Source organism: Arvicola amphibius, chromosome 4, assembly GCF_903992535.2.
Source record: "Arvicola amphibius chromosome 4, mArvAmp1.2, whole genome shotgun sequence".
NCBI classification, from domain to species: domain Eukaryota; kingdom Metazoa; phylum Chordata; class Mammalia; order Rodentia; family Cricetidae; genus Arvicola; species Arvicola amphibius.
In genome coordinates, this window is record NC_052050.1 from 11,997,517 (window position 1) to 12,020,555 (window position 23,039).

General features: G+C 48.8%; 1 protein-coding gene across 1 annotated transcript in view; it reads left to right on the forward strand.

Annotated features, from left to right (window-relative positions):
• Positions 1-23,037, forward strand: part of Wipi1 (WD repeat domain, phosphoinositide interacting 1) — a 40,079-nt gene extending 17,042 nt beyond the window's left edge. Inside the window, exons 5-13 of the mRNA XM_038327999.2 lie at positions 10,469-10,566; positions 11,477-11,569; positions 12,362-12,432; positions 13,062-13,169; positions 16,366-16,530; positions 17,891-17,998; positions 18,625-18,743; positions 19,377-19,477; positions 22,488-23,037. Of these exons, the coding sequence (XP_038183927.1) occupies positions 10,469-10,566; positions 11,477-11,569; positions 12,362-12,432; positions 13,062-13,169; positions 16,366-16,530; positions 17,891-17,998; positions 18,625-18,743; positions 19,377-19,477; positions 22,488-22,535 (911 nt within the window). The 3' untranslated portion in view covers positions 22,536-23,037. The remainder of the gene's footprint in view (positions 1-10,468; positions 10,567-11,476; positions 11,570-12,361; positions 12,433-13,061; positions 13,170-16,365; positions 16,531-17,890; positions 17,999-18,624; positions 18,744-19,376; positions 19,478-22,487) is intronic.
• Positions 23,038-23,039: the final 2 nt, after the last annotated feature.

The following is a 23,039-nucleotide window of genomic DNA, read 5'->3' on the forward strand; positions in this document are numbered from 1 at the left end:
GCGTGGGAGATTTCATGCATCCGATGTTGAAAGGTGTTTATCCCTAATGCATTTTTGTGATTGTTCTTTGCAGAGTAGGTGTGATAATTAGAAGCAAGTTTTGACTTGGTTTGTCAGCATGGTTAGTTAGCCAGACCATCTGAACTTCAAAGAAGGTATTTTATTACATGAATTTTAAAAATACATTTCTCAACATGGGTGACAGACACATATATATGGTGCACATCATACATGAAGAAAAAAACATTTATACTATTAAATTTTAAAGTTAAAAGTATTTTAATGAAAACTAATATTTAGTTTTCAAGAAGCTATGTTCTAACTTAGTGTCACTAAATGACTTCTTCATTTTACTGTAAGTTTCCCAATCCCATGACTTTGTGTAGAGTTTATTATATAAGTGGGAGGGATTTTTTGAGCGTGGGGTTCCTTGTTGTAATAAGGATAATGAGATTCATCTCACAGCCTAGGCTGGGCACTAAACCAGGTAAGGCTCATGAAGGTGACCAGCATAGGCCTTGCTGCTAGATCCTCCCCATGTCTGGACAAAGCAGGGGTGAAATGCCCTAACTGTGGGCTGTGGACAGTGTGAGAAGGTGTACTTTCACGATGGGCATAAGAAATGCCGGAATCTGAGCAGAGCCCCCAGAGGAGAGGGCCTGAGCTCTACCTTGCTGGATTCGGAAAGAGATGCTCAACATGCAGAAAACTACCTTAGCTGTCACTTCTCTGAAGAAAGTGCATTTGGGCTACAGTTCGCCTATTGCCTGCCTCACACTCACCTTTCCCTTGGCCTTTCGGGCTGCATGTCAGAGCAGCTTCAGTGCGGAGGTGTGCCCCATCATAGGGAAAAGGCAACATCTCCCTTCTCACTCTGTTTCCCAGCATGCGGTCCTATGTCCGTAATGACCGGATGAGTTCCGAGAGCTGTGTCATTAGGTGACTTCATCATGGGCAAACCTCTGGTATCCTTGAGCAGACCTAGATGGAATAATAACACAGTAAACTTGGGCTGTATGAACACTGTTGTATATGGTCTGTCCTTGGCTGGAATGTTGGTTCACAATAGATGACCATATTTGTTTCTCTGCAGCCAAGAAAACTCATTGGTTGTGTAATTTTTGCAGTGAGGTGAAAGCCAGGAGAAAAATAAATTAAAAGCAAGAGGCTATTTGTGCCCTTGATAAAAGGGAATAAGTGTTGTTTGGTCTGCTTGTTGAGACAGGGTCTTACAGTTTAGCCCAGGCTAGCCTCAAACCCTCAGTCATCCAGCCTCTGTCTCCAGAATGCTGGGGTTAGAGGTGTGCATCCCCACCCCTGTCAAAACAAAACCCTTTTTTCTCAGAAAGTTGGAGCAAGGAGTGGTTATGCACACCCATAATTCCCAGCTTCCAGGAGGCCAGTCTGAGACATATAGTGAGTTCCAGGATAGGACCCTGCTCCTTGCTCCCTGTTAAAAAAAATTCTTGGCTTCAGATAAACATTACAACAGGATTCTGGGATATGTTGATTGATCCATCTAAAAGACAGACAACTTAATCACAGCACATCCATTTAGATGCCTAATGCCCTCTTAGAGGAATAGCCTCAGCTAGTCTCAAATCCCAAATTCCCAGTTCCCACTGCTGCTTCCTCTCAACTGCTTTTTCATGGCAGTGAGCTGGGGTGATGGTTTCTGACTTGCGGAGCTGCGTAGCATGGAGGGAGACTGACATCATGTGTGTAAATAAGCCAAGGTCCATCTGTGTTTGTGTGAACAGCCAGCCTGACTCTCTAGTCCCCCCCTTCATCCCAGAGGGCAGCAGGCACATCCCTTTCTCTCACAAGGTTCAGGGGACACTGTACTGTGGAGAGCATGGCTTCTGAGATGCCCAGAGCCTCCTTGTGTGCGCTCTTTGTTTTCTGTGGAAACACTGCCTCCTGGCTGTAGAAATCTGGGAACACAAGAAAAACGGAGCGCCTTGTAAACTGACTTTACCACCAAGTTCTGAATGTTTCCATCTAGTGGCTAGGGGTCAGTTGGCTCTAGGGTGTTCCCTTGTTTGGTGCTCAGCGTCTAAGGTGACTATACGTGTCCTTCCTCCTCTCTGTGCCAACGATTGCAGGCTGATTCCTTTGAAGAGTTGGACTAGCCCGAGCTGAGAGTTAATGTCCCAACAGCCAGCAGTCTGCCTTGAGCAGTGAGGGATGGAAATCCCCATGAAAGCCCTGCCAGTCATAGCACAGCTGGATGGGGTGGAAGGTCCCAGACTGACCACCTCTGACAGACAGGATAATACGTCAGTGCCTTTCTGCAGACGGCAATAGTGGGAGTGTAAACAATCCCCACCACCTGGGTGTTTGTTGTACCTGGGTCAGTTCTCCTTTTTTTCTTCTTTCCATCTGGTTCTTTTGAGATACAGTCTTGTTCACCCAGGCTAGCTTCAAACTTGCAATTCTCCTGCCTCAGCCTCCCAGGTGCTGGGCTGACAGGTGTGCACTACCACACCATGCTCAGAGCATTTATTTCTTCACTTCTGCTGGAAATTGGAAAGCATCTTGAGAAATGGTGCTGAAGCTGGAACCCAGAGCTGTGCACACTCCACACACACTAGCACCTTTGAGCTGTATCCTCTAGCCCTGGAAAGTGTCCTCTAAGGCATTAACCAGCCGTGTTTTATAAACCAGTTTCACTGAACTGCCTAAAGTTGGACTTGCGATGTAGTAGATACTAAACTCAGAAGGAGGAGGACCAAGGGACCCTCTTACAATTCCAGCCTCTCAGTGCTGTTTGGTTCTTGAGTTACTAACAAGGCCCATCTTTCCAGATGGGGGAGAATTACAGGCCAAAAGTCTCACTGAAATAGCAGCTGTTTACGAAAATGTGCATCAGTTATAAAACAAGGCCAGAAGCCACATTAAAACCCCATGCCTGGGCCAGTGAGGTGGCTCAGCAGGTAAAGTCGCTTGTGCTAAGCCTGATTATATGAGCTGGATCCTTGGGATCCCACATAATAGAGAGAACTGATTTCCCCCATGTTGTCTTCTGACTCCCACATGCATAGCATGGCACATTTGTGTCTCCCCCGCACCTAATAAATAGATGTTAAAACTTCACAACCCCATGCCTGCATAGAAAAATAGCTTAAATGCTGATAGGAGAAAACCCCACCTTTCTGCTGCCTTTTTTTTTCCTTTGCCACCCTGCACTTTCATACTAGAAAATGATATCAAAGAAAAAGTTCACTTTGCTCCTACAGAACGACTTGGTGTGGCACTAGTGACAGAAAAGACTGTGGCATAGGCATGGCTAAGCCTGAAGCAGGTCAGGAAACACAGCCGTGCCGCGGGATGGAGCTCCGAGACTCAGGTGGGGAAAATGGAAGGAACTTCAGTGAGGCGTGGCTGGGGCCTCTGAAGTCACGTGAGGTGACGGAGCTTCAGGCCCAGGAACAAGGCTGTGTAGTAAGGGCTACCTGTGACAGGACACCTGTCCTAGCCATCACCTTTGTCCCTCTCTTGTTATAATCTGTGTTGTCTAATTCTGCACGGGGTGTGACAGAACGTTCAAAGTCAGCTTAAACTGTTCAAGCCTTTCGGCCCCTCCCTGGGATATTTATATCTTGACCTAAAATTCCAAAAGACAACTGCCAGCCTTTGCCCAAGGTTTCCGCTTCGGGCCTCCTGACTCGCTCAGCCACAAGAATGCGCTCCCTAGGTTTAAAGGAGGCGGGAATAAGGTAAATGAAGCCCTGACTTTTTTAGAGAACCCCATGGTGGGAAACAACCTAAAAGAGCCAAGTGGTACAAGGAAGGTGTCTGTTGGGGATCTGTATCTTCAGCTCTTGTAGATCAGGCTGGGCTCGAACTCACAGAGATCCGCCTGCCTCTGCCTCCCGAGTGCTGGGATTAAAGGCGTGCGCCACCACCGCCCGGCCAGAGGACGACTTTTATACGTCACTTTTCTTCTGCTGCCATGTGGGTCCAGGGATCAAACTCAGCTTGTCAGCCTTGGCAGCAAACACCTTTACCCATGGGGCCATCTGTCGGGGACCAGCCTCAATAAAAATACCTCTCGCTAGGGTAAAGGCATGCAGATTAGAAATATAGTAAAGAATATGAAGATGTGAATGAAAATAATAAAACGGAGAAACATATAGGATAGTATTGGGAGGGAATTTCTGTGAGTACTGAAAATTCGCCCAACTGCTTAAAATACCCCTGACCCCAAAACATAGAAATAAGAACAAAGACTGCATTAACATGATACAAGGAAATGAACATTCATAGTTAAATGTTCTGTTGCTAGAACAAAAGAAGTCACCAAGTTACGCTCACACCCTAGACCAGAACGTCCTGTTGGCAAGCCACTCCCTGGGTGGAATCCAAAGTTATCTCCATAAAGGAACTGGAACTTAGTTGGCTCCTTAGACTTTTGTTTGAGGTAGGAACAGATCTCCTGGTCTATTCCTAGAATACAAGGGCTGTTGACCGAACCTTGAGAGAGCAGAACTCTTAAATCAACAGCTAGGTGGAACCTTCGAGGTAGAAGCACAAAAACCTTGGAGGAACTAGTAAATTCCAACTCTCTGACCTTTGGTCAAGGTGGAAATGGCTCACATTTTGAGGCCTCCACAGCCATCAAACCAGCCCTACATTTAATTTTAGAACATTCTCATCACCCTTCCGCCCGAGGCATCCTATGCCTCTTAGCTGTTCCCTCCCATTCCCCTAGGTCTGGGTAACCCCTGATCTACTTTCTGTCACTGTACATTTAACATTCACGTGGTCTTCTGTGACCGGCTTCTGCCACTTACTGCTCTCAAGGCTCCTCTGTACTGCAGCGTGTATCATACATCATTCCTTCTCATGTCAAATAATGTCCTGTTCTAAGGACATGGCATAACCCATCTATCCATCCACATGGGTTGTTTCCACCTTTTAAAAAATAGTTATTATTATTATTATTATTATTTGACAGTTTCATCTCCCACTCCTTGCTTCATGTCCTTACACACACACACACACACACACACACACACTACCATTTTTGTAACCTACTGAGTCCATTAGTGCTGCTATGGGAATGTTGACTGATGCTGTTGGCTTGATCTTGTGTGGGTCTTGTGCAGGTCACCCCAGCTATGTTGAGCTCATGAGTGCAATGGTCCTGTCCAGCAGAGAGCATTCCACAGCGCTTCCCCCGTCCTCTGGCTCGTACGTTCTTTCTTCCCTTTCGTCTGTGATGTTCTCTGAGCCTTAGAATAGAGGACGTTCTTACAGATGCCCCAGTTCGGGCCGAGTACTCCATAGTTGCTTATGCTCAGCATTTTGACCAGTTCTGAGTCCACCTTGTCTGATGATAACTTTAGAGAGATGCTTTTATGGCCGAGGTTGAAGGCAGAACTAATTAAATAAACATAAATATTTTAAAACAGTTTGACAACACCTCCATTCAGCAAAACCACAGTAGAACAGTCCCTCTAGGGCCTGTGACCTCCTGAGCTATGAGTTTTTGACCAGGTTTACATAAATTTTTTTCTTGTAGAGTAGTCCTCAAATTCAATTCAAAGCTACTGCCTACCCGTAGCCTTTGTACCACCGCTGCATTGATGGGCACATCTTGTCTGGAAGGTTGGTATTATAACATGCAGGGTTTCCTACTGGGTAATGCTACTGATGGCTTTCCTCCTGCAGAGACCTGCGTAGTACCTTCTGGCAGTATAAGCTAGAAGGAAGTTTCCAGGCCACTTCCTACTTGATTTCTCTGTATTCTGTAATCAACGTGTGTTGAGTCATCAGTAATAGGCTCTTACCATCTAGTTATGGTAGGCAATCGAGAGTCTGTTGTTGGGGAGGAAGGCCTCGAAGCCTCCCTGATCAATTACTCATGGGGAGGGTCCCCATGCCTGACATTGGGATTTTCATTTAACAACCCACGTCTTCTAGGGGGGCATATCCTCCACCCTGCAGGGTAGCTGTGTTCAAACTCCTTTTAAAAAATGTTTTAAATTAGTTTACAACTGTGGGTTTCTATACATCCCTAGTTTTTACTAAGCTACCCCTATTTCCCCCTTCCTCTGTATTTCCAGTTTTTTATGCTAATGAATATTGTTAATATAACCCTTCATATGGACATTGCTTTATTTCTTCCTGCTGTATACATGAGAGTAGAATTTCCCAGTTGTGTGGTAACTGTGTTTAACTTCTGAGGAACTCCCGGCCTGCTCTCCAACTGCCCGAGTTCACATCGCTGTGTACATCCTTCCAATTTTTCCATTGGTTCATTAATATTTATTAGCTTCCTATAAACGTTGTTTTATGTATATGGGTGTTTTGCTTGTATGTGCACCACGTGTGCCTGGTGCTAGTGGAGGCCAGAAGGCAGCACCGGATTCCCCTGGACCTAGAGTTAGAAGCAATGCGAACTGCCATGTGGGTGCTGGGAATCAAACTTGGGTCCTCTAGAAGAGCAGCCAGTGCCCTTAACTGCCAAGCCATCGCTCCAGTCCCTAGCTGCCTTTTTAAATCATAGCTATCCTAGTAATGATGAAGTGCCTGCTCAGCGTGTGTGTGTGGGGGGGGGGAAGAGGGAGAGAAATAAATCACACACGGAGGCTTATTCTTAGTTATAAATGCCTGGCCTTAGCTTGGCTAATTTCTTGTCAGCTTTCCCTTTCCTTATATTATCCCAACTACCTTTTGCCTCTAGGCTTTTATCTTTGTTTCCGCGTACTTCTTTCTCCGTGGCTAACTGTGTAGCTGGGTGGTTGGCCCCTGACGTCCTCCTCTCCTTGTTTTCTTTCCTCCCCCCACCCCCGCTTTTTTTTTTTTTCTGAGACAGGGTTTCTCAGTAGCTATGGAACCCGTCCTGGAACTCGCTCTGTAGACCAGGCTGGCTCAAACTCCAGCTTCTCCTTGTTTCCTTCCTCCTCCTCCGTCTGCAAGCCCCACCTATCCTTGCTCCTGCCTCACTATTAGCCGTCCATCTGTTGATTAGGACCACCAGGTGTTTTAGACAGGCTCCGTTACACAGCTTCACAGAGTTAAATAGACAAATGCAGCTTAAACAAAACTCACACGAGCCGGGCGGTGGTGGCGCACACCTTTAATCCCAGCACTCGGGAGGCAGAGACAGGCGGATCTCTGAGTTCGAGGCCTGATCTACAAGAACTAGCTCCAAGACAGGCTCCAAAGCTACAGAGAAACCCTGTCTCAAAAAAACAAAAAAAAAAAAAGAAAAGAAAAAAGCAAAAAATAAAAGTCATACACCTGAAAATAGTATCCCCCAGCAATAGGCTCTTTCACTGAAACTGGAGATATGCTAGAGGCCGGCAAGTCCCAGTGATCCTCCAGTCTCCAGCACTCCCCAGAGCTGGGCTTACAAATACACGCAGCTATGTCAGAGCTTTGTTTCTGTGGATTTTCTTTTGCATAGATTTGTCTTACATGTATCTTGGGCTCTGAATCTAGGTCCTCATGCTTATAAAGCAAGCATTCTGCCCAGCCTCATTATGGTTTTAAGACTTTTTTTTTTCATTTTTCCACAAGGCCATATGCTCAGAAGCCCTCCTAGATATCCCCTTATTTGTAAAATCTTTGGTTTGGTCCTCCAGTTCTTCTACACTGTGGATCTCAACCTCTCTCCCACTGCTGTCCCCACCGGCACCCACTCAAGCCCATGCAGTCTCCCTCTTCCATTTCACGGCACCAGGGCACCCCGTTTTCCCAGCTGCCTTTGAAATGACGTTTGGATTACAGAGAGCTCAGATGAGGAATTGGGGTCCACAGAGCAGAGTCAGGAAGGTGTGCGTGGCTTCTTACGATGCCTAGGGCTCCGAGTGACCTTGTCCAGGTAGGGGTTCATACCTGGGCCAGCACCTGCAGTTGAGGGTGCCCAGCCAGCCTCCTCCTGGAGTTCTGTGTAGGGACAGATAAGAGCAGAAGCTTGGCTGCACACTCAGGGAGAACAGCCAGAGCAGGAAGAAGGGCCTAATTGGAAGTCATCTGATTTTTTTCCTCCTCTCCCCCTCTTTCATCTTCTCCTATACAGGATAGGTTGGGTGAAATTACCTGGGCGCGAGTTAGAAGGAGACTCGGAACACCAACAAACCCGCTTAGGAGTCTAGAGGGGAATATGCACAAGCCTGGAGATCAAGGTGCAGAGAGGGCAAAAGATGGCGCCTCCAGCTTTTAAAGGCTGCCCCACACGTGCGCACAGGTGGTTGGCATGACTACCCGTAGGTGACCCACGCATGCGCGCAAGGGTTTAGCTGAGTCCTACGTGGATCCAACCACGCATGCGTGCCCGTGGGTCACGGGGAGGAGGGGGCTTTTGTGCCCAAGGGCCTGACCACACGTGCCTGCCTTTAGAACCTGAAAGTGCAGCCTTATCTGTGGAGTCTTCTTTCTTTGCTGACCTCAAATTCACAGAGATCTCTGTGAGTTCGAGGCCAGCCTGGTCTACAAAAGTGAGTTCCAAGACAGGCTCCAAAGCTACAGCGAAAGCCTGTCTCAAAAAACCAAAAGAAAAGAAAAGAAAAGCTCACTGCCTCAACCAAGATGCAGATCCCCAGTGACCCTCTGTCCCTAGGAGGCTCTGCTCTCCCATATCAGAGCAGACAGCACGCCGAGAAACGAGGTCATTTGCCTTTCCTGTCGTTTATCTTGAATTCCTTGCTAACTGTAATTAATCACTCTTAGAAGAGGCTAAAGCACATTGACCCCTCCCACTGGGAAGTCCTGTTTAGTTGTGAGCACACAGAGTCCTAGAGGGTAATGGGATCGGAAGAGAGGTAGCTGTCTTGGGGGTGAAAATGTGAAGGGTATGAGTTCTGGTTGCCTAGCAATGGAGGGTCATCGCCAGGTTAAGCTGGGAAGTCTGCAGACTTCCTTGACTCAGATCCTTGGATCAGAACTGGGCTTCTTGAATTTTTCACACTAGCAACCCATTTTTGGCCCAAGAAGTTTTGGGATTTTTTTGTTTTGTTTTGTTTTGTTTTGGTCTTTCGAGACAGAGTTTCTGTGGGTAACGGTGGCTGTCAGGGAACTTACTCTGTAGAGCAGGCTGGCCTCGAACTCATAGAGATCAACCTGCCTCTGCCTCTGCCTCTGGAATGCTGGGATTAAAGGAATATGCACCACAGCCCAGCTGGCCCAAGAAATTTTTACATGACCCCAAGCATACAGGCACATAAAATATGAACATATATCAAACATTTGCTAATAATGTATCATAAATTTGCTTTAAAATAATTTTGGGGGTATAATCTTAATGTTTATTGAAAACAATAAAATGGGGCTGGAGAGACGGCTCAGTGGTTAAGAGCACTGCCAGTTCTTCTAAAGGTCCTGAGTTCAATTCCCAGCAACCACATGGTGGTTTCCAACCATCTATAATGAGATCTGATGCCCTCTTCTGGCCTGCAGGCATGCATGCAGGCCAGAATACTTTAAAAAAAAAAAAAAGAAAGAAAACAATAAAATGTTCGCACTGATGCTACAAACAGACTTGTTTCTTTTTACATGAGTAATTAAATCTCAGCTGGACATGTGATAGATACGCAAGAGATAGATCATCTTAAATGTTCTTCAGAATTCACCAATAATCTTATTTTGTAATTGTTAGTGCCCAAAGTACTATTTCATATAAATGCGTAATACAAACTGGCAGAAGTATCTTAGGACCACTTCATAAGTTTTGTCTGAATCCCAAGCAAAACTTCATTTAACCATTTTTAAAAGAAATTCAAATCAGCAGCCCAGCCAGCTATCTCTAAAATCAACAGTTCTAACACAAGACAATATCAGGGTATTGCCAATTTGGTGCTAACATCACGAGGAGTGTCGGGAAATGTTAAACGTTTCTGTTTCCTGTTAACTGGTGCTCTTCTGTAAGAGCGGGACAGTTTGTACAGTGAAAACCCAGCAGTTCATGGCATACGATACTGGGCCCAGGTGCTCAGAGGCCATGTGTGTTGGTGCTGTGTGCTGTGATAGAGTGCACGGGAAAGTGTGTGTTGGCACTGTGTGTTCTGATAGCATGCACAGGATGTGTGTGTGTGCTGTGTGCTGTGGTAGCATGTATGGGGTGTGTGTGTGTGTGTGTGTTCTGTGTGCTGTGATAGCATGCACGGGAAAGTGTGTGCGTGCTGTGTGTTGAGAGGCAAGGCTGCAGTGGCGATAATGAGATGCAACCCTGGCCAATGCTGCAGAGCCACCTTAGATTCCTAATGCGCTTCAATTCTAATTTATTCTTTGCCTGTTGTGCCTTCAGAAACTTTTTACTGTTGCCAACTTTTGTGGCCCCCCCATTCAGTTACTGACTCCCTGTGTGGGTGACAACATACAATTTAAGAAACCCAGGATTAGAATAATCTACAGAAATACTCAAAGGTGTTCCTCCCCTCGCCAGCAGGTGGCGCCCCAGACACGCGGTTTTCAGGTGCCCTTTCTAGCCGAGCTCTTTTCATCCTCTGTTCTTTGCCAGGTCTCTGTGCCCTCTCTATCAACCATTCCAACTCCTACCTGGCCTATCCTGGAAGCCAGACTACAGGCGAGATTGTTCTCTATGATGGAAACTCCCTGGTAAGTTCACTGCGGTCCCTGGTGCACCAGCCTGCCTGCCCTGGCCCCCTGGTGAATAGATTTAGATAAGGAGTTCCTGTTGCAGTGGGGTAAGCTGTGTAGGGGAGTTTCTCTGGCCACAGCAGTTGGGCAAAGGAAAACAAATGATGTTTATGCTGAAGCTCAAAGTCGGTGTTGGTCAACACCGCTGAGAGGCAGGCGCCAGAACAAGGCAGAACACCTGCCCCAAGTGGAATCAACGAGATAGCGCACAGGCTGTATCCCCTGCCCTCTGCTCCCTGCAGCTTCGTAGAGCATCATAGAGCAGGGCAGGGGCACTCTGGGAAACCCCTGAAGAAGCAAGCACAAAGAGCCCTAACAGCCGGGCTCTGTATCAGGCACACAGCTGGTCATCTGCTTCCCAAAGGCAGGGAAAGGAACAGACATGAGACACCCCTCCACCTCCCTATTCCCCCCCAAACACAGAGACCCCAGGGAATGTCACAGAAGATGGGGTGGCTTGCTCTATAGAATGCTGTCTCCTGGGCATGTGGCTGTCACACCCTCAGGCTCTCAGCCACCCTGCCACTTGCACTAGATTGAGCCTGTCAGCATCCTGTTATGGAAGGGGAGGTTCATGAGAGCCAGCCCCACATAGGCTATTAATCTGCTAGGGTGGGGGTAGACATTATTTTCGTAGTATAGCCACTGCTAAGTTGCCCTGTAAGTAGCCCTAATTAAGCCCATTGGTTCACCACAACAAGGAGAGGAGCCAGAGGAGAGTATAATATAGCAGAACTCCATAGAAAGGGCTTTTAGCTTATATGCAAGTGGCCCAGTGGAGAGCAGGGAGGCAAGGCAGAGAGCAAGGGGCGGGGAGGAAATTCCTCTTCCCCCATCAGCAACATCCATCTCCATTCTCCCTACACAGAAAACAGTGTGCACCATCGCTGCTCACGAGGGAACGCTGGCCGCCATCACCTTCAACTCCGCAGGCTCCAAGCTGGCAAGTGCGTCTGAGAAAGTAAGTGTTCGTTGGCTTCCCCCCATCTGGGGGTTTGCAGGACGCTTGCCGAGGTGCCCCAAGTGCTGCTAGACCCGTGATGGGGCGTGAAGATAGGCTGGTCTCTAGGCCTGCCGTCTGGGCCCACCTGCTATGGTCCTATCAAACGGTGACATTACGCAAGATACAAGACGTTGTGCACAAAAACTTATGGCCTTATTAAGAAATGCATGTGCCTGTTGTCCCCAGATAAGGATAGATGTTACATGTGCCTGTTGTCCATAGATGGGGAGAGAGATTGAACCCTGTTGACCAGAATACATAAAGAAAGTGATAAAGTTATATTTCACGTGCCATGCAAAGCAGATGTATTTTTTTTTTTTTTTTTCGAGACAGGGTTTCTCTGCAGCTTTTTTAGAGCCTGTCCTGGAACTAGCTCTTGTAGACCAGGCTGGCCTCGAACTCACAGAGATCCGCCTGCCTCTGCCTCCCAAGTGATGGGATTAAAGGCGTACGCCACCACCGCCCGGCTAGATGTATTTTTAATAAGCGGAGATAGAATAGTCTAGAAAATCTGAACATTTTGTGACCACACACACGCATGTACGCACACACATGCAGACACTGAAAGAGACTTAAGGACAGGAAGGGAAAGACACTTAGGTGGCACATATTCAGATAAAACTGTCCCTGTGCCCAATGCTTGCTGCTTAGAGACAGGTGTTCAAAACCAGTAAAGCCAACTGCCCTGAGAAGGGACATCCCTGTGTGAAGCATTTGTGGTTGGGAAAAGTCCCCCGCTTTCTCTTCCAGGGGACCGTCATCCGCGTGTTCTCTGTACCTGATGGGCAAAAACTCTATGAGTTTCGTCGAGGAATGAAAAGGTCTGTGCTCAGTGTCTGTCCTCTTCTAAAGCCCTTCCTGGCAGCCATCGAGGGAGAGGGTGGAGGCAGGCTCTGTCCCTCCTCGCCTAGAGATTCAGGTGCTTTCCGAATAATTGGCTCAGGGCTACACAGGGGCTTTCTAAAAACAGAAGTCAAAGCAGGCAGACTTACTGCAGGGTCTTTTGATACCCATGAGAGGGAGGCCAGCATGGGGGAAAGCAGAGAGCCAGCGAATCACAATCCAGAAACACTATGCTTCCTTCTACAAGTGGGAAATGAAGGGCCACTTCAGAAGTCAGTGACTGGGACCTTTTTGGCTGTGGGTTTTGTAGCGGGATCTATGGAGAGCAGCTGGAAGATGTCACGTACTAAGAAAGCAGGTCTCCCTCCACTGGCTGCGAGAAAAGGCCAGGCCCTGTGTGTGTGTGTGTGTGTGTGTGTGTGTGTGTGTGTGTGTGTGTTTGTTCCTTAGACTGCGGCTCTCCCTGAATCTCTCCCACATTGCTTTTAAAATACAAATAGACTAATGTTGGAGGGGTTTTCAACCTCCTCAGGACACGTTTTCATTTCCTCGTGTAGCTGTTCTTAGAACTGGGAGGCGGCTTATTGGCCTGTGTTGCCATCTCTAGGTATGTGACAATCAGCTCTCTGGTGTTCAGTATGGACTCGCAATTCCTGTGTGCCTCCAGCAACACGGAGACCGTGCACATCTTCAAGCTGGAACACCTGACTGACAGGCAAGTGCGCCACCAGGCTGAAGGGACAGGTCCCCGTTATCCTGTAGGCGTGGGAACTCCACTTGGTAAACTTGGCTTTACTGCTGTGCTGTTGTCAATGTAGAGTGTGTGCTTGCGGCACATTTTGGGATGTCCTGCACAAAAGCAAAACATCTGGTGTGTCTACAGTCCTGAGTTTACAACTCAGTTCGGCCCCCTTTGGAGCTGTGATACTCTGGGCAGCTTGTTCAGTCCCTCTGAATCTCTCCTCACCCGTAAAACAAGCGTAATCATTGTGTTTGTACCTTACGCTTGATGTGGGGATTCAGGAAGTTTGTTGCTCTAAAGTATCTCGTGGCACCCCCAACAGCGGCGTGCTGGTGTAGCCGTGTTAACCAGTGGAATGAAAGAGAGGAGAACATATTTAGTGTCCTTGTTGTCACCAGCGGGCAGCGCTTGGCAAGATGTTCCCTCTGTGGGATGCTGGCATTCTTTGTATTCGTTCCCGTCTCATCTCTGTGACCGCCATACCTTCCAGAAAGTACCATGAGAGGAAAGGCTTGTTTGGACTCACCATTTCAGAGGATTCCAGCCTGCTGTGGTGGGGAAGGCATGGCAGGGTTTAGGATGGCTGGAGCACGTGGTCATGGTTTGTCTCACCTTTGCAGACCAGGGACAGATATGACCTTCAGAGATCCACCCCCTTGGGACCTACTTCCCATAGGCCTGTCCTCACCTCCTAAAGGCACCTCCAAGCCGGGCAGTGGTGGCGCACGCCTTTAATCCCAGCACTCGGGAGGCAGAGGCAGGCGGATCTCTGTGAGTTCAAGACCAGCCTGGTCTACAAGAGCTAGCTCCAGGACAGGCTCCAAAGCTACAGAGAAACCCTCTCTCGAAAAACCAAAAAAATAAAAAATAAAAAAAGGCACCTCCATCTTCAGAACACTGCCCAGAAAGGACACGTGTTTAAACTTAAACCTGAGATGCTTACTCTGCACATTTTCCTCATGTTTTGTCTGTGTTCTAGTCTGCTTAACGGTCTCCAAGTCTTCAGTGGCTTGTGAGCTTCTGCCTGTGCTCTCAGCCTGGGCCCTAGAGGCCTGCCCATCTGCTACAACACTTTTGCCAGCACCACACCAGAGGTGCTCCCAAGTCCATCCCCCATCAGTGCAGCAGCCAAGGGAGTGCTCCCAAGTCCCGCCCCCTCCCCCACCTCCCACCCAGTCATCAGTGTTTAAGATAGGGAACTCAGCGCCATCTCCCAGCTCTGCTGTGTGTGAGTGGCCAGCAGTGGCCAGGGGCAGATTCTCGAGTTCTCAGCTTGTCTGTGAAGTGTCGATATGTCTCAGGAAGTATGGCTTCCGTTTGTATCTTAGTCCTGCCCCACTGGCCGCTGCCTTCTCCATAGCTTTAACTTCATTATGTTTCTATATAGCCTCTCTTCCCAGCTCTCTCTTTAACCATTTGTGGTGAGAGATGGTGTGCACACGCGCACACACACACATACACACACACAGACATCTACTCACCTTCAGAAAGGGAAACCATGACAACCGATGTAACAACTGCACTGAAACCCGACTTCATGAACCAGTGAGATTTTCCTGGGGATGCTCAGGAGTGCGGGTGAGGGATCCCTTACAGGAGCGGAGATGACTCAAATGCAGCCACAGGAGGAAAAGGCCACCATGCAGGGGTGATGATTCCCACAAGCAGTATCCCCAGAGAGATCTCCTTGGGGCAACTGGGCTGCTCAGAGTCTCTTCCCCCACCACCTGTTTAGTGCTTCTGTAAGGCCTTCAAACATCTTGCAGGTTTCTGCCTTCCTCTTAGCTGAGGGTTTATACACACACACACACACACACACACACACACACACACACACACACACACACACTCGAGGCTCGTGACCCCCTTCCCTCCTGAGGAGAATGTTTCAGTGCAGAGGGAACTGCTACAGCAGCTGCGCATCTGTATCTTCTTGCCGGATCAGTCTTCTGGAAGTGCTCATTTGAACATGGCTCCTCCTTCTCAGACTCCTTTCTTTCTTTCTTCCCCTCGACAATAAATCTCAGCTCCCTCCTACCTGCAGAGTCCAGCAGCTGCCACCCCACAACCCCAAAACCCACTGCCTAAGAGACCGCATGAGTCTCATCCGCTTGGCTGTCTGCTTTAGTTCCCCCGAGGACACCTGCCAAGGGTTCAGTTGATTCCTGCCTTCCAGTGAGGAAACAGAAAACAGGATGCTAAAGACCCTCACCACCTCACCTCTGGTCCTCTGTGGCTCCTGTCTGGACCGTGTGCATAGCCACTCAGGCTGCTTTGCTTTTTATACATCTGCGCTGTGTCCCAGCCTTAAATGTAAAGTCTTGATGTTGTTCCTCTTGATAGATTCTAAATCAGAATACAAGGCCCTAGAGCCCTCAGTACAGGTATATCTAAAAGTGTCCCTTCCAGTCAAGAACACAAGGCCCATGAAGTTAGGCTGAAGACCTTGTGGCCAGTTGGTAACAATGTGAAATAGGCCAAACACCAGGATCAGGCCCCGCCAACAAGTGGCCTCATAGCAGGTACTCCCAAAACACACCTGGTGGCACCTGTCCCCAGTGTGCCAGCCGTGGTGTGGGACACCAAGACAGCAGTGCTGCTCATTCATGGACTTCCTTGGAGGCCTGGGATGAAGTTCAGTGAGTGCAGAGTGCTTCCCAGATTCCCACGGTGCACCTGGGCATTTTCAGTGCTGGGTGCCACACGGTCCCAGAGCCATCATGAGACACCACCCCAGCATCTTTCCTGGAGGCTTGCTTCCTACTCAGTCTGGCTCAGGAAGCCTTCACAGAGATCTGTCTGTTCTTCCCTGAACCCCCATTCAGGCTTCTGAGCTCATTTTACAAGGTCCATATATGTATTCCATCTGAATCTCTACCCTTGCCCTCTTTTGGAAACCCAGAAATCAGACTAATCATCAGAAATAGTCTTAATGTAAGAACACGGTAGCACAGGGAACCTCTTAACGGGATTACAGTGGTTCTTCTGAAGGACACGCAGGCCCCGGTGCCCTTTAGTTATTGCTGGGATAATGTGTCTCGGTGGCCAGAACATTGTGCTCAGGCACAGCCTCTGCCTGCTGAGGTAAATGCTGGACCACAGCAATCCCTGGCTCGGTGCCTGTGCCCACAGCCCAGACCCACCCTTGCCTCTGCATTGCCTCCTCTAGCCGCTCAGAAGAGCCTTCCACCTGGAGTGGCTACATGGGAAAGATGTTCATGGCAGCTACAAACTACCTCCCCGCCCAGGTGTCAGACATGATGAACCAGGACAGGGCTTTCGCCACGGGACGCCTGAACTTCTCTGGGCAGAAGAACATCTGTACCCTGTCCACGTATGTACAGTGCCACCAACTCAGAGATGTGTTTTTCCAGAATGTGGAGTCCCTAAATGTATGGGGAAAAAAAACAGGGCTGGGAAGATGGCTCAGTGGCTATAAGCCCTTTCTGCTCTTGCAGAGAACTGGGCTTCAGCACACACACATCTGATGGCTCACAACTGCCTATAAATCCAGGTGTGTGTGTGTGTGTGTGTGTGTGTGTGTGTGTGTGTGTGTGTGTGTCTTACGCCCTCTTCTGGCTGCTGTATGCACTGCATGTATGTGGTACACATGCCGACAAGCGGGCATACACATATGCACGTAGCTAGAAATTAAGAAAAGCAGAACAGCCCCAAGGAATGGCAAGGGAAATCTGTTGGCTGGCTTTAATGTGGATTCTCAGGGGGCAGCTGGGGGTTGGCATGTGAATAGCAAATCTCAGCCCCAATGACGATGCCGTATAAACAAGCTCTGGTCTTGTAAGATAAAATAATGGCGTTCCAACTTGATAGCCTATGGGGCTGACAGGGGTCTTAATTTAATAAGCGTGGGGGCATTTGTTAAAAAATCAAAACAAACAAAACCCATGAGCTGGGCATGGTGGTACTCATCCATAATCCCAGCACTCAGGAGGCCTAGTCAGGGGCTTTGCAAATAGAACGCCAGCCCAGAATAAGCATCAAACTTCTACTTCAGGAGACAATAAAAAGAATAATTTTAGGGGCTAGGGAGATAACCCAGTCAGTAAAATGCTTGCCACGGAAGCAAAAGACTGGCGTTGAAGCCCTAGACCCATGTAAAAAAGCTGAACATGAAAGCATGTGCTTGTCATATGTTGTCTCATCACAGGACAGGGGAGGCAGGTGGTCCCTGGAGCTCTCTGGCCTAATCAGTGAGTTCCAGGCCAGTAAGAAACTGCCTCAAGAAAAGGGGGCAGGATCTGAGCAACTACAATTCAGGCCGCCCTCTGGCCTCTGCGTGCATGCTCACCTGCATCCATGTAAGACACACACGTTTCTAAACCTAGACAGTGAGCCGGCTGCATTCTGTATTCTGTTCCACTTCCATCACTGGTGAAGTCAGAGACACATATAATACAGGGACCACATTCCGTCTGGGGACACCACTAAGCTGGCTGTAGCCTTCCACAGGTGCTATTGGCTACATCTACTACTTTTGTTCCATCCCATACAAAGCCCAGAAATCATCCTGAAGGTAGATAGATGATCCGGTGAGAATGTAAAAGTATGGCCAGACGTCAACTCTGGACCACTGGGCTAAGGGTCTTTCAAAGGCAGAAGTCCTGGAGACAGGAGGCAGGGAGCGGGACTTTGCCAGCGGACACATCTGGAGCAATCTGTCACTTGTGTCTTAGGATCCAGAAACTGCCGCGGCTGCTCGTGGCCTCCTCCGATGGACAGCTTTACATCTACAATTTGGATCCTCAGGATGGAGGGGAATGCGTCTTAATCAAAACCCACAGGTGAAGATTCTGGTTTCCAAACAGCTGTCCAGGAACTGGTGTGCAGAGCTGTCTCTGTGCTGGGGACAGTGGCCCACTCCAGTGTTCTTGCTGCTCTTGCTCCCTCCTGGCAGTCTCTGTGGCAAGGCCCCAGCAGGCTTTGCTTCGGCTCAGTTCCACGGTCAGGTACCCACCCCCAGCCCACTTTGGGAAGGCACCCAGATACATAGCATAATACCACAAATGAGATGTCCCCTTAGCACAGCCCTTAGGAACACAGTGAACAGTCAAAAATGTTCACAGAATCAGAGTTCCTAAAATCCTGTGACATATGCAGGCTGACCATGGTGGACACGGCACCGTGGCACCTCACCCACGACCTTGTGAGCATGTCTTGGAGTTCTTGCCCAAATACACCCGAAGAGCAGAGGGCAGGGCTTTGCTTACTGGTATAAGGGGTGGATCATGTTGAAGGGGCCTGGCTGACCTGCTTGGGTACTTGCTGATCTCACAGCGTCCTGGCAGGTCTGTAATTTACCCTCAAATAGCAAAACAGAAGAGCGCAAGCCACCTTGGCCTTTTCAGCGCGAAGGTGCTCTGGAGATGCGCTGACTTCTTCTCTTCTGCCTCTTAACTGCTGCAAGCAGCTTGCTCAGCTCAGGAACAGCGGACGAAAACAAAGAGAACGACCTCAAACCTTCCTTACCTCCATCTTACGCAGCAACTGTAGCAAGGCCCAGCACATCTGCAGCCTCCACTGTGCCAGGTGAGCGGCTGGTTGTGGGGGCTGGGGAGGGCTCCTATGGGGCTGCCTTCTCCCCACGCTGGTGTCTCAGGATGAGCACTCTCCGTGGTTACTTCCTCACTGTGAGGCCAGGTAAAAGTCTTCAACCTCGGGTCCCTAACACTGGAGGATGTAGCCCAAGGCTGGTTTCCTTCCTCCCTCTCTCCTTTCTTTTCTTTTCTTCCTTCCTTCCTTCCTCCCTCCCTCCCTCCCTCCCTCCCTCCCTCCTTCCCTCCCTCACTCCGTCCCTCCCTCCCTTTTTTCTTTCTTTTTTGTTTTCTTTCTTTCTTAAAGACAGGGTCTCAGTAGACCAGGCTGGCCTGGAACTCACAAAGATCCACCTGCCTCTGCCTCTGGAGCTAAAGGCACCAATTAATAAGCAATAACCCTTTACTTCTTGAAGAATTCCAAAGAGCTGGACTTGCAGATGGGAGGTAGGAGAGACCTGCCTGCCTCTCAGGGCTCAGGGACTAGATAGTGAGAGGATTTAGACTCACCATGAGCCATCCCTCTGTTTGGGAGGCAGAGATGCCTCCATGCTCCCCTTTTCAGGTCCTGACCCTCCAGCACTCGCCATGGGGTGCCACCTGTTCCATCTCTAACTCTTGCCTCCAGGTTACTCTGAGGATGGCGGGGCGCTCCGTGGAGAAGTTATTCCGGAACACGAGTTTGCCACGGGACCAGTGTGTCTTGACGACGAGAATGAGTTTCCCCCTGTGAGCATTCGGAACCCTTAACAGAGTTGCGCCATCTGTGTGCCTGGAAGAAGGATGTGCCTCCCACAAGGGGCAAAGTCACTGCCCATGCTCTCGCTCCTAACCACTAATCTTCCAAATGCAGAGAGTCATAGGACACCCACCTTGCAGGTTCAGATCCCACGGGCTAGCCAGCTGGTGTGGTGCTTGGAGCCTGCCAGCATTGCCATAACCAAATACTAACCTGGGTCGCCACGGACCCAGACTCCTTGCCTCTGCCTCTATGCATACACTGCCTTTGCTGTTGAAGAGGTCGGGGTTTCCGAAGCGTCTAGGAATGCCCTTGTAGAATGCTGCCCGTTACTTGTTATGGTGAGTTAAAGGGGCCAGGTCACGTCCTGCAGGAACTGACCTGCACCCTGCCTGCAGCTCTGGCACTGCACTCTTAAGCAACCCCAGGAGCTGCAGGTACTCACCAGGAAACCGTGTGTACAAAGCCAGCGTGGGTGGCATGAGCTCACCTGGCATCAGTAAGGCTCCCCGGCATCCAACTTTGGCTTGAATGATGCCAGGGGTGCCTGAGCACTGGACTTGGCTTCCACCAGCAGCTGGAGGAAAGATCCGTCAGGGCTTCCTTGGCTGCTGCATCTTTAAGCAGTGTGCACCCCTCCTGTGCATATGAGTGAGTAGGAATGCAGCTCAGTTGGTAGAATGCTTGCCTGTGCATGAAGCGCTGGGTTCAGTTCCCAGCAGCACATAAAACCGAGCATGGTCCTGCGCCACTGTAATCCTAGTAGTTGGGATTCAGGAGTATCAGATGTTCAGGGTCATCTTCACTACATAGTAAGCTCAAGGTCAGCCTGGGCTATACGAGTCCTTGTCTCCAAAAAAAAAAAAAAAAAAAATCCCAGTAGGCGACTTGAAATCATTTCAGATGGATACAATGCCAAGTCAGAACTTAGGGAATAGAAGGGGCGTGGTCCTGTGGGCCCTGAAGTGGGTGAGGCCCCTTTCCGTGTAAATAGGAGGTATTTGTGACTTCCATAATGGTTTTGTAGATTGCAGTTCGAAATTTACATTTTTGAACTTTCATAGGCAAGTTGCCAAATATATTGCCGCCAAGTGACAGTTATATATTAATGGTGGGAAGGAGTAGTTCTTTAAAAAGAAAAAAACTAATTATGCATTTTAAGACAGCTGTTGGCCTACTGCCTAACAGTTGCTGCCTAGACCAATGGAGCCTGTGGGCTCCCACAATGCCCCCCCCCCGGAACTATTATGTCTTCTGAAAGTTAATGGCTATTTAATAACTGGCATCACATCTTCCAGAGAACTCTAGGTCAGAACAGTGGAGACAAACATGGCCAGAGCATCCTATTCTGCCAAGGTCTGATGCTCGCCCAGTTCTGTTTTGGCAGTTTTGGTAAAGCTCTGAGACTGCTGTGGAAGATTGATACATCTCAAACTAGTCTTCGCCGTAATCAGAGCAGAGCTTGCAAGCTCCCGTGTTTACAGAAGTTGAGTAATTTGAACAGTGGCATGTAGGAGGTGGCTCCTTGTAGGAGGTGGCTCCTTGCCAGAGGAATCCTGTATAAAATAACCTCGAGTAAGCCGTTTTCCAGGAGGTGAGGAGAATCAGAGATGCTTAATTTAAAAAGGAGTGTGGAAGGGTATGGATTAATGATGGGATATATGCCTAGCATGTAAGAGGCTCTGAGTTCCATGCTCAGCCCCCCCCCCACACATACATGCACACACATACATGCATGCACACCCGAAACTACTAATGTTCACATGCGTCCTAGACATGCTAACCTAAACACTGCCAGGACAACATCAGGTACAACTGTCCTGTCTCCTTCTCAAGGAGCAAATTTGTGTTAAGTTGGCTTAAACTGCATTTAAATTCTTGACTAGGCTAGGGATATGGCTAGCTCAGGAAGCAATGGGCACTGGGTCCATCCCTGGCATTTAAAAAAGTTTATACACAAGAAATTCTCTCTGCCAGTAAGTGTTTATCAGAAAACAAGTTCCCAGAACCATTAGAGTTCAGCTAAGGTGGCACAGCCTCTGGGCGCCTGTAGGTGTTGGGTGTCATGGTGGCCGCCAGGCCCCGCCTATCCCACAACCTGCAGGCAGATGGAGAAGAGGAGCCAGTGTTCCAACCAAAGTCCTGGGTCAGCAGCAGGCAGGGTTCTCTATCTCCAGGCGCAAGGAGCAGAGGCAGAAGTGCTGCCGGGCTGCCATTCAGTGCGGCCATGTCAGCCATGCCCCAGAGCCTAAGCGGTCAGCTGGGCTTGCTAGGAAAGCCCCGCTCCCTGCCTGTGTTCTGAATTGCATGCCTCTTGCAGATATTTCCCAGAATCCCTATCTTTACTCACAATTCTTTAGAAAGCTTCCGAGACTACAAAAGGATCGGCTTAGCCAAAATCACTTCCCTTTCGGGTAGGAATAGTGAGCTCACTTTACAAAGTAGACTGCCACTGTCCTCCCTCCCAACACCACTGTCCTCTTTGGGATTGACTTCGCTTCAAGACCAGCAAGAGGAAAGACAGCTCATCAGCTCTCGTACCCTGCCTGGGAAGAGGCTTTAAGGAGGGCCAGCAGCGTTTGCTTCGTTAGCAAGCCGGCCTGCAGTCTGTGCTCTGCGACACTAATTAGCCCCGTGAGCAAAAGAACAGCGACTTGGACCAAGAACCTGTGCTGACGCTGTGTTCTTTTTACAATCATTTAGCAGTCAGTGTTTACAAGTAAGACGAGCCTTTCAAAAGAAGAAGCACATGTACATACAAGCACACGTGTGCACACATGCAGTCTTTAAACAGTATTCCTGGGATCTGTGCCACAGTTGTCCACACCTATGTAAGATGGGTGGATTTTTCCGTGGTCGTGAGTGACCGCCAGTCTGGGGCCATATAGAAAAGTTTCAAAAGGCCCAGCCTCCCCTGCTAATCCGCATAGCAAAGACCCGGGGTAACCCAGCCTGCCTCTTCCTGAGAGGAATAAGGCCATTCTGTTTTGATTTTGGTAGATAATCTTGTGCCGCGGAAGTCAGAAGGGCAAAGCGAAGCAGTCCTGACAAGAAGCGCACCCTGAAGTCAGGACACCCCCTGTCGGGTGGTTCTGGCGAGAACAAGGACAGTGGAAGACACGGAGTGCAATCAGTTGTGTGAGCAGAGAGGGGAGGGAGGCAGGAGTCCTGAGTGCCTTGCTGCCTGAGCCATAGCACATGGTCAGCCCCCCCCCCCACCCCCAGCCCCCTCAGCCTTGGCTGCCAGTGGGTGAGGAGAACGCTGGGGTCACATAATACCTTCAAACCACAGTGTAAATGCTAACTAACCATATTGGTGTATAGCCGGAATTTTATATTAAATAAAAAGGGTGTCCTTGTCAAATGTATGCTGTGTTGAAAAAAAAATGTACTTAGTGGGAAATCTCTTTGAATTGTGTTTCTTGTATATTACAGACATATATAGAGAGAAACTATTTTAGCCAGGCAAAGTATTTTTGCAGTGAAACAAATCGTTTATTACCCTTGAGTCCCATTCAGGACACTAATGAAATAAAATCATGGCAATGCATT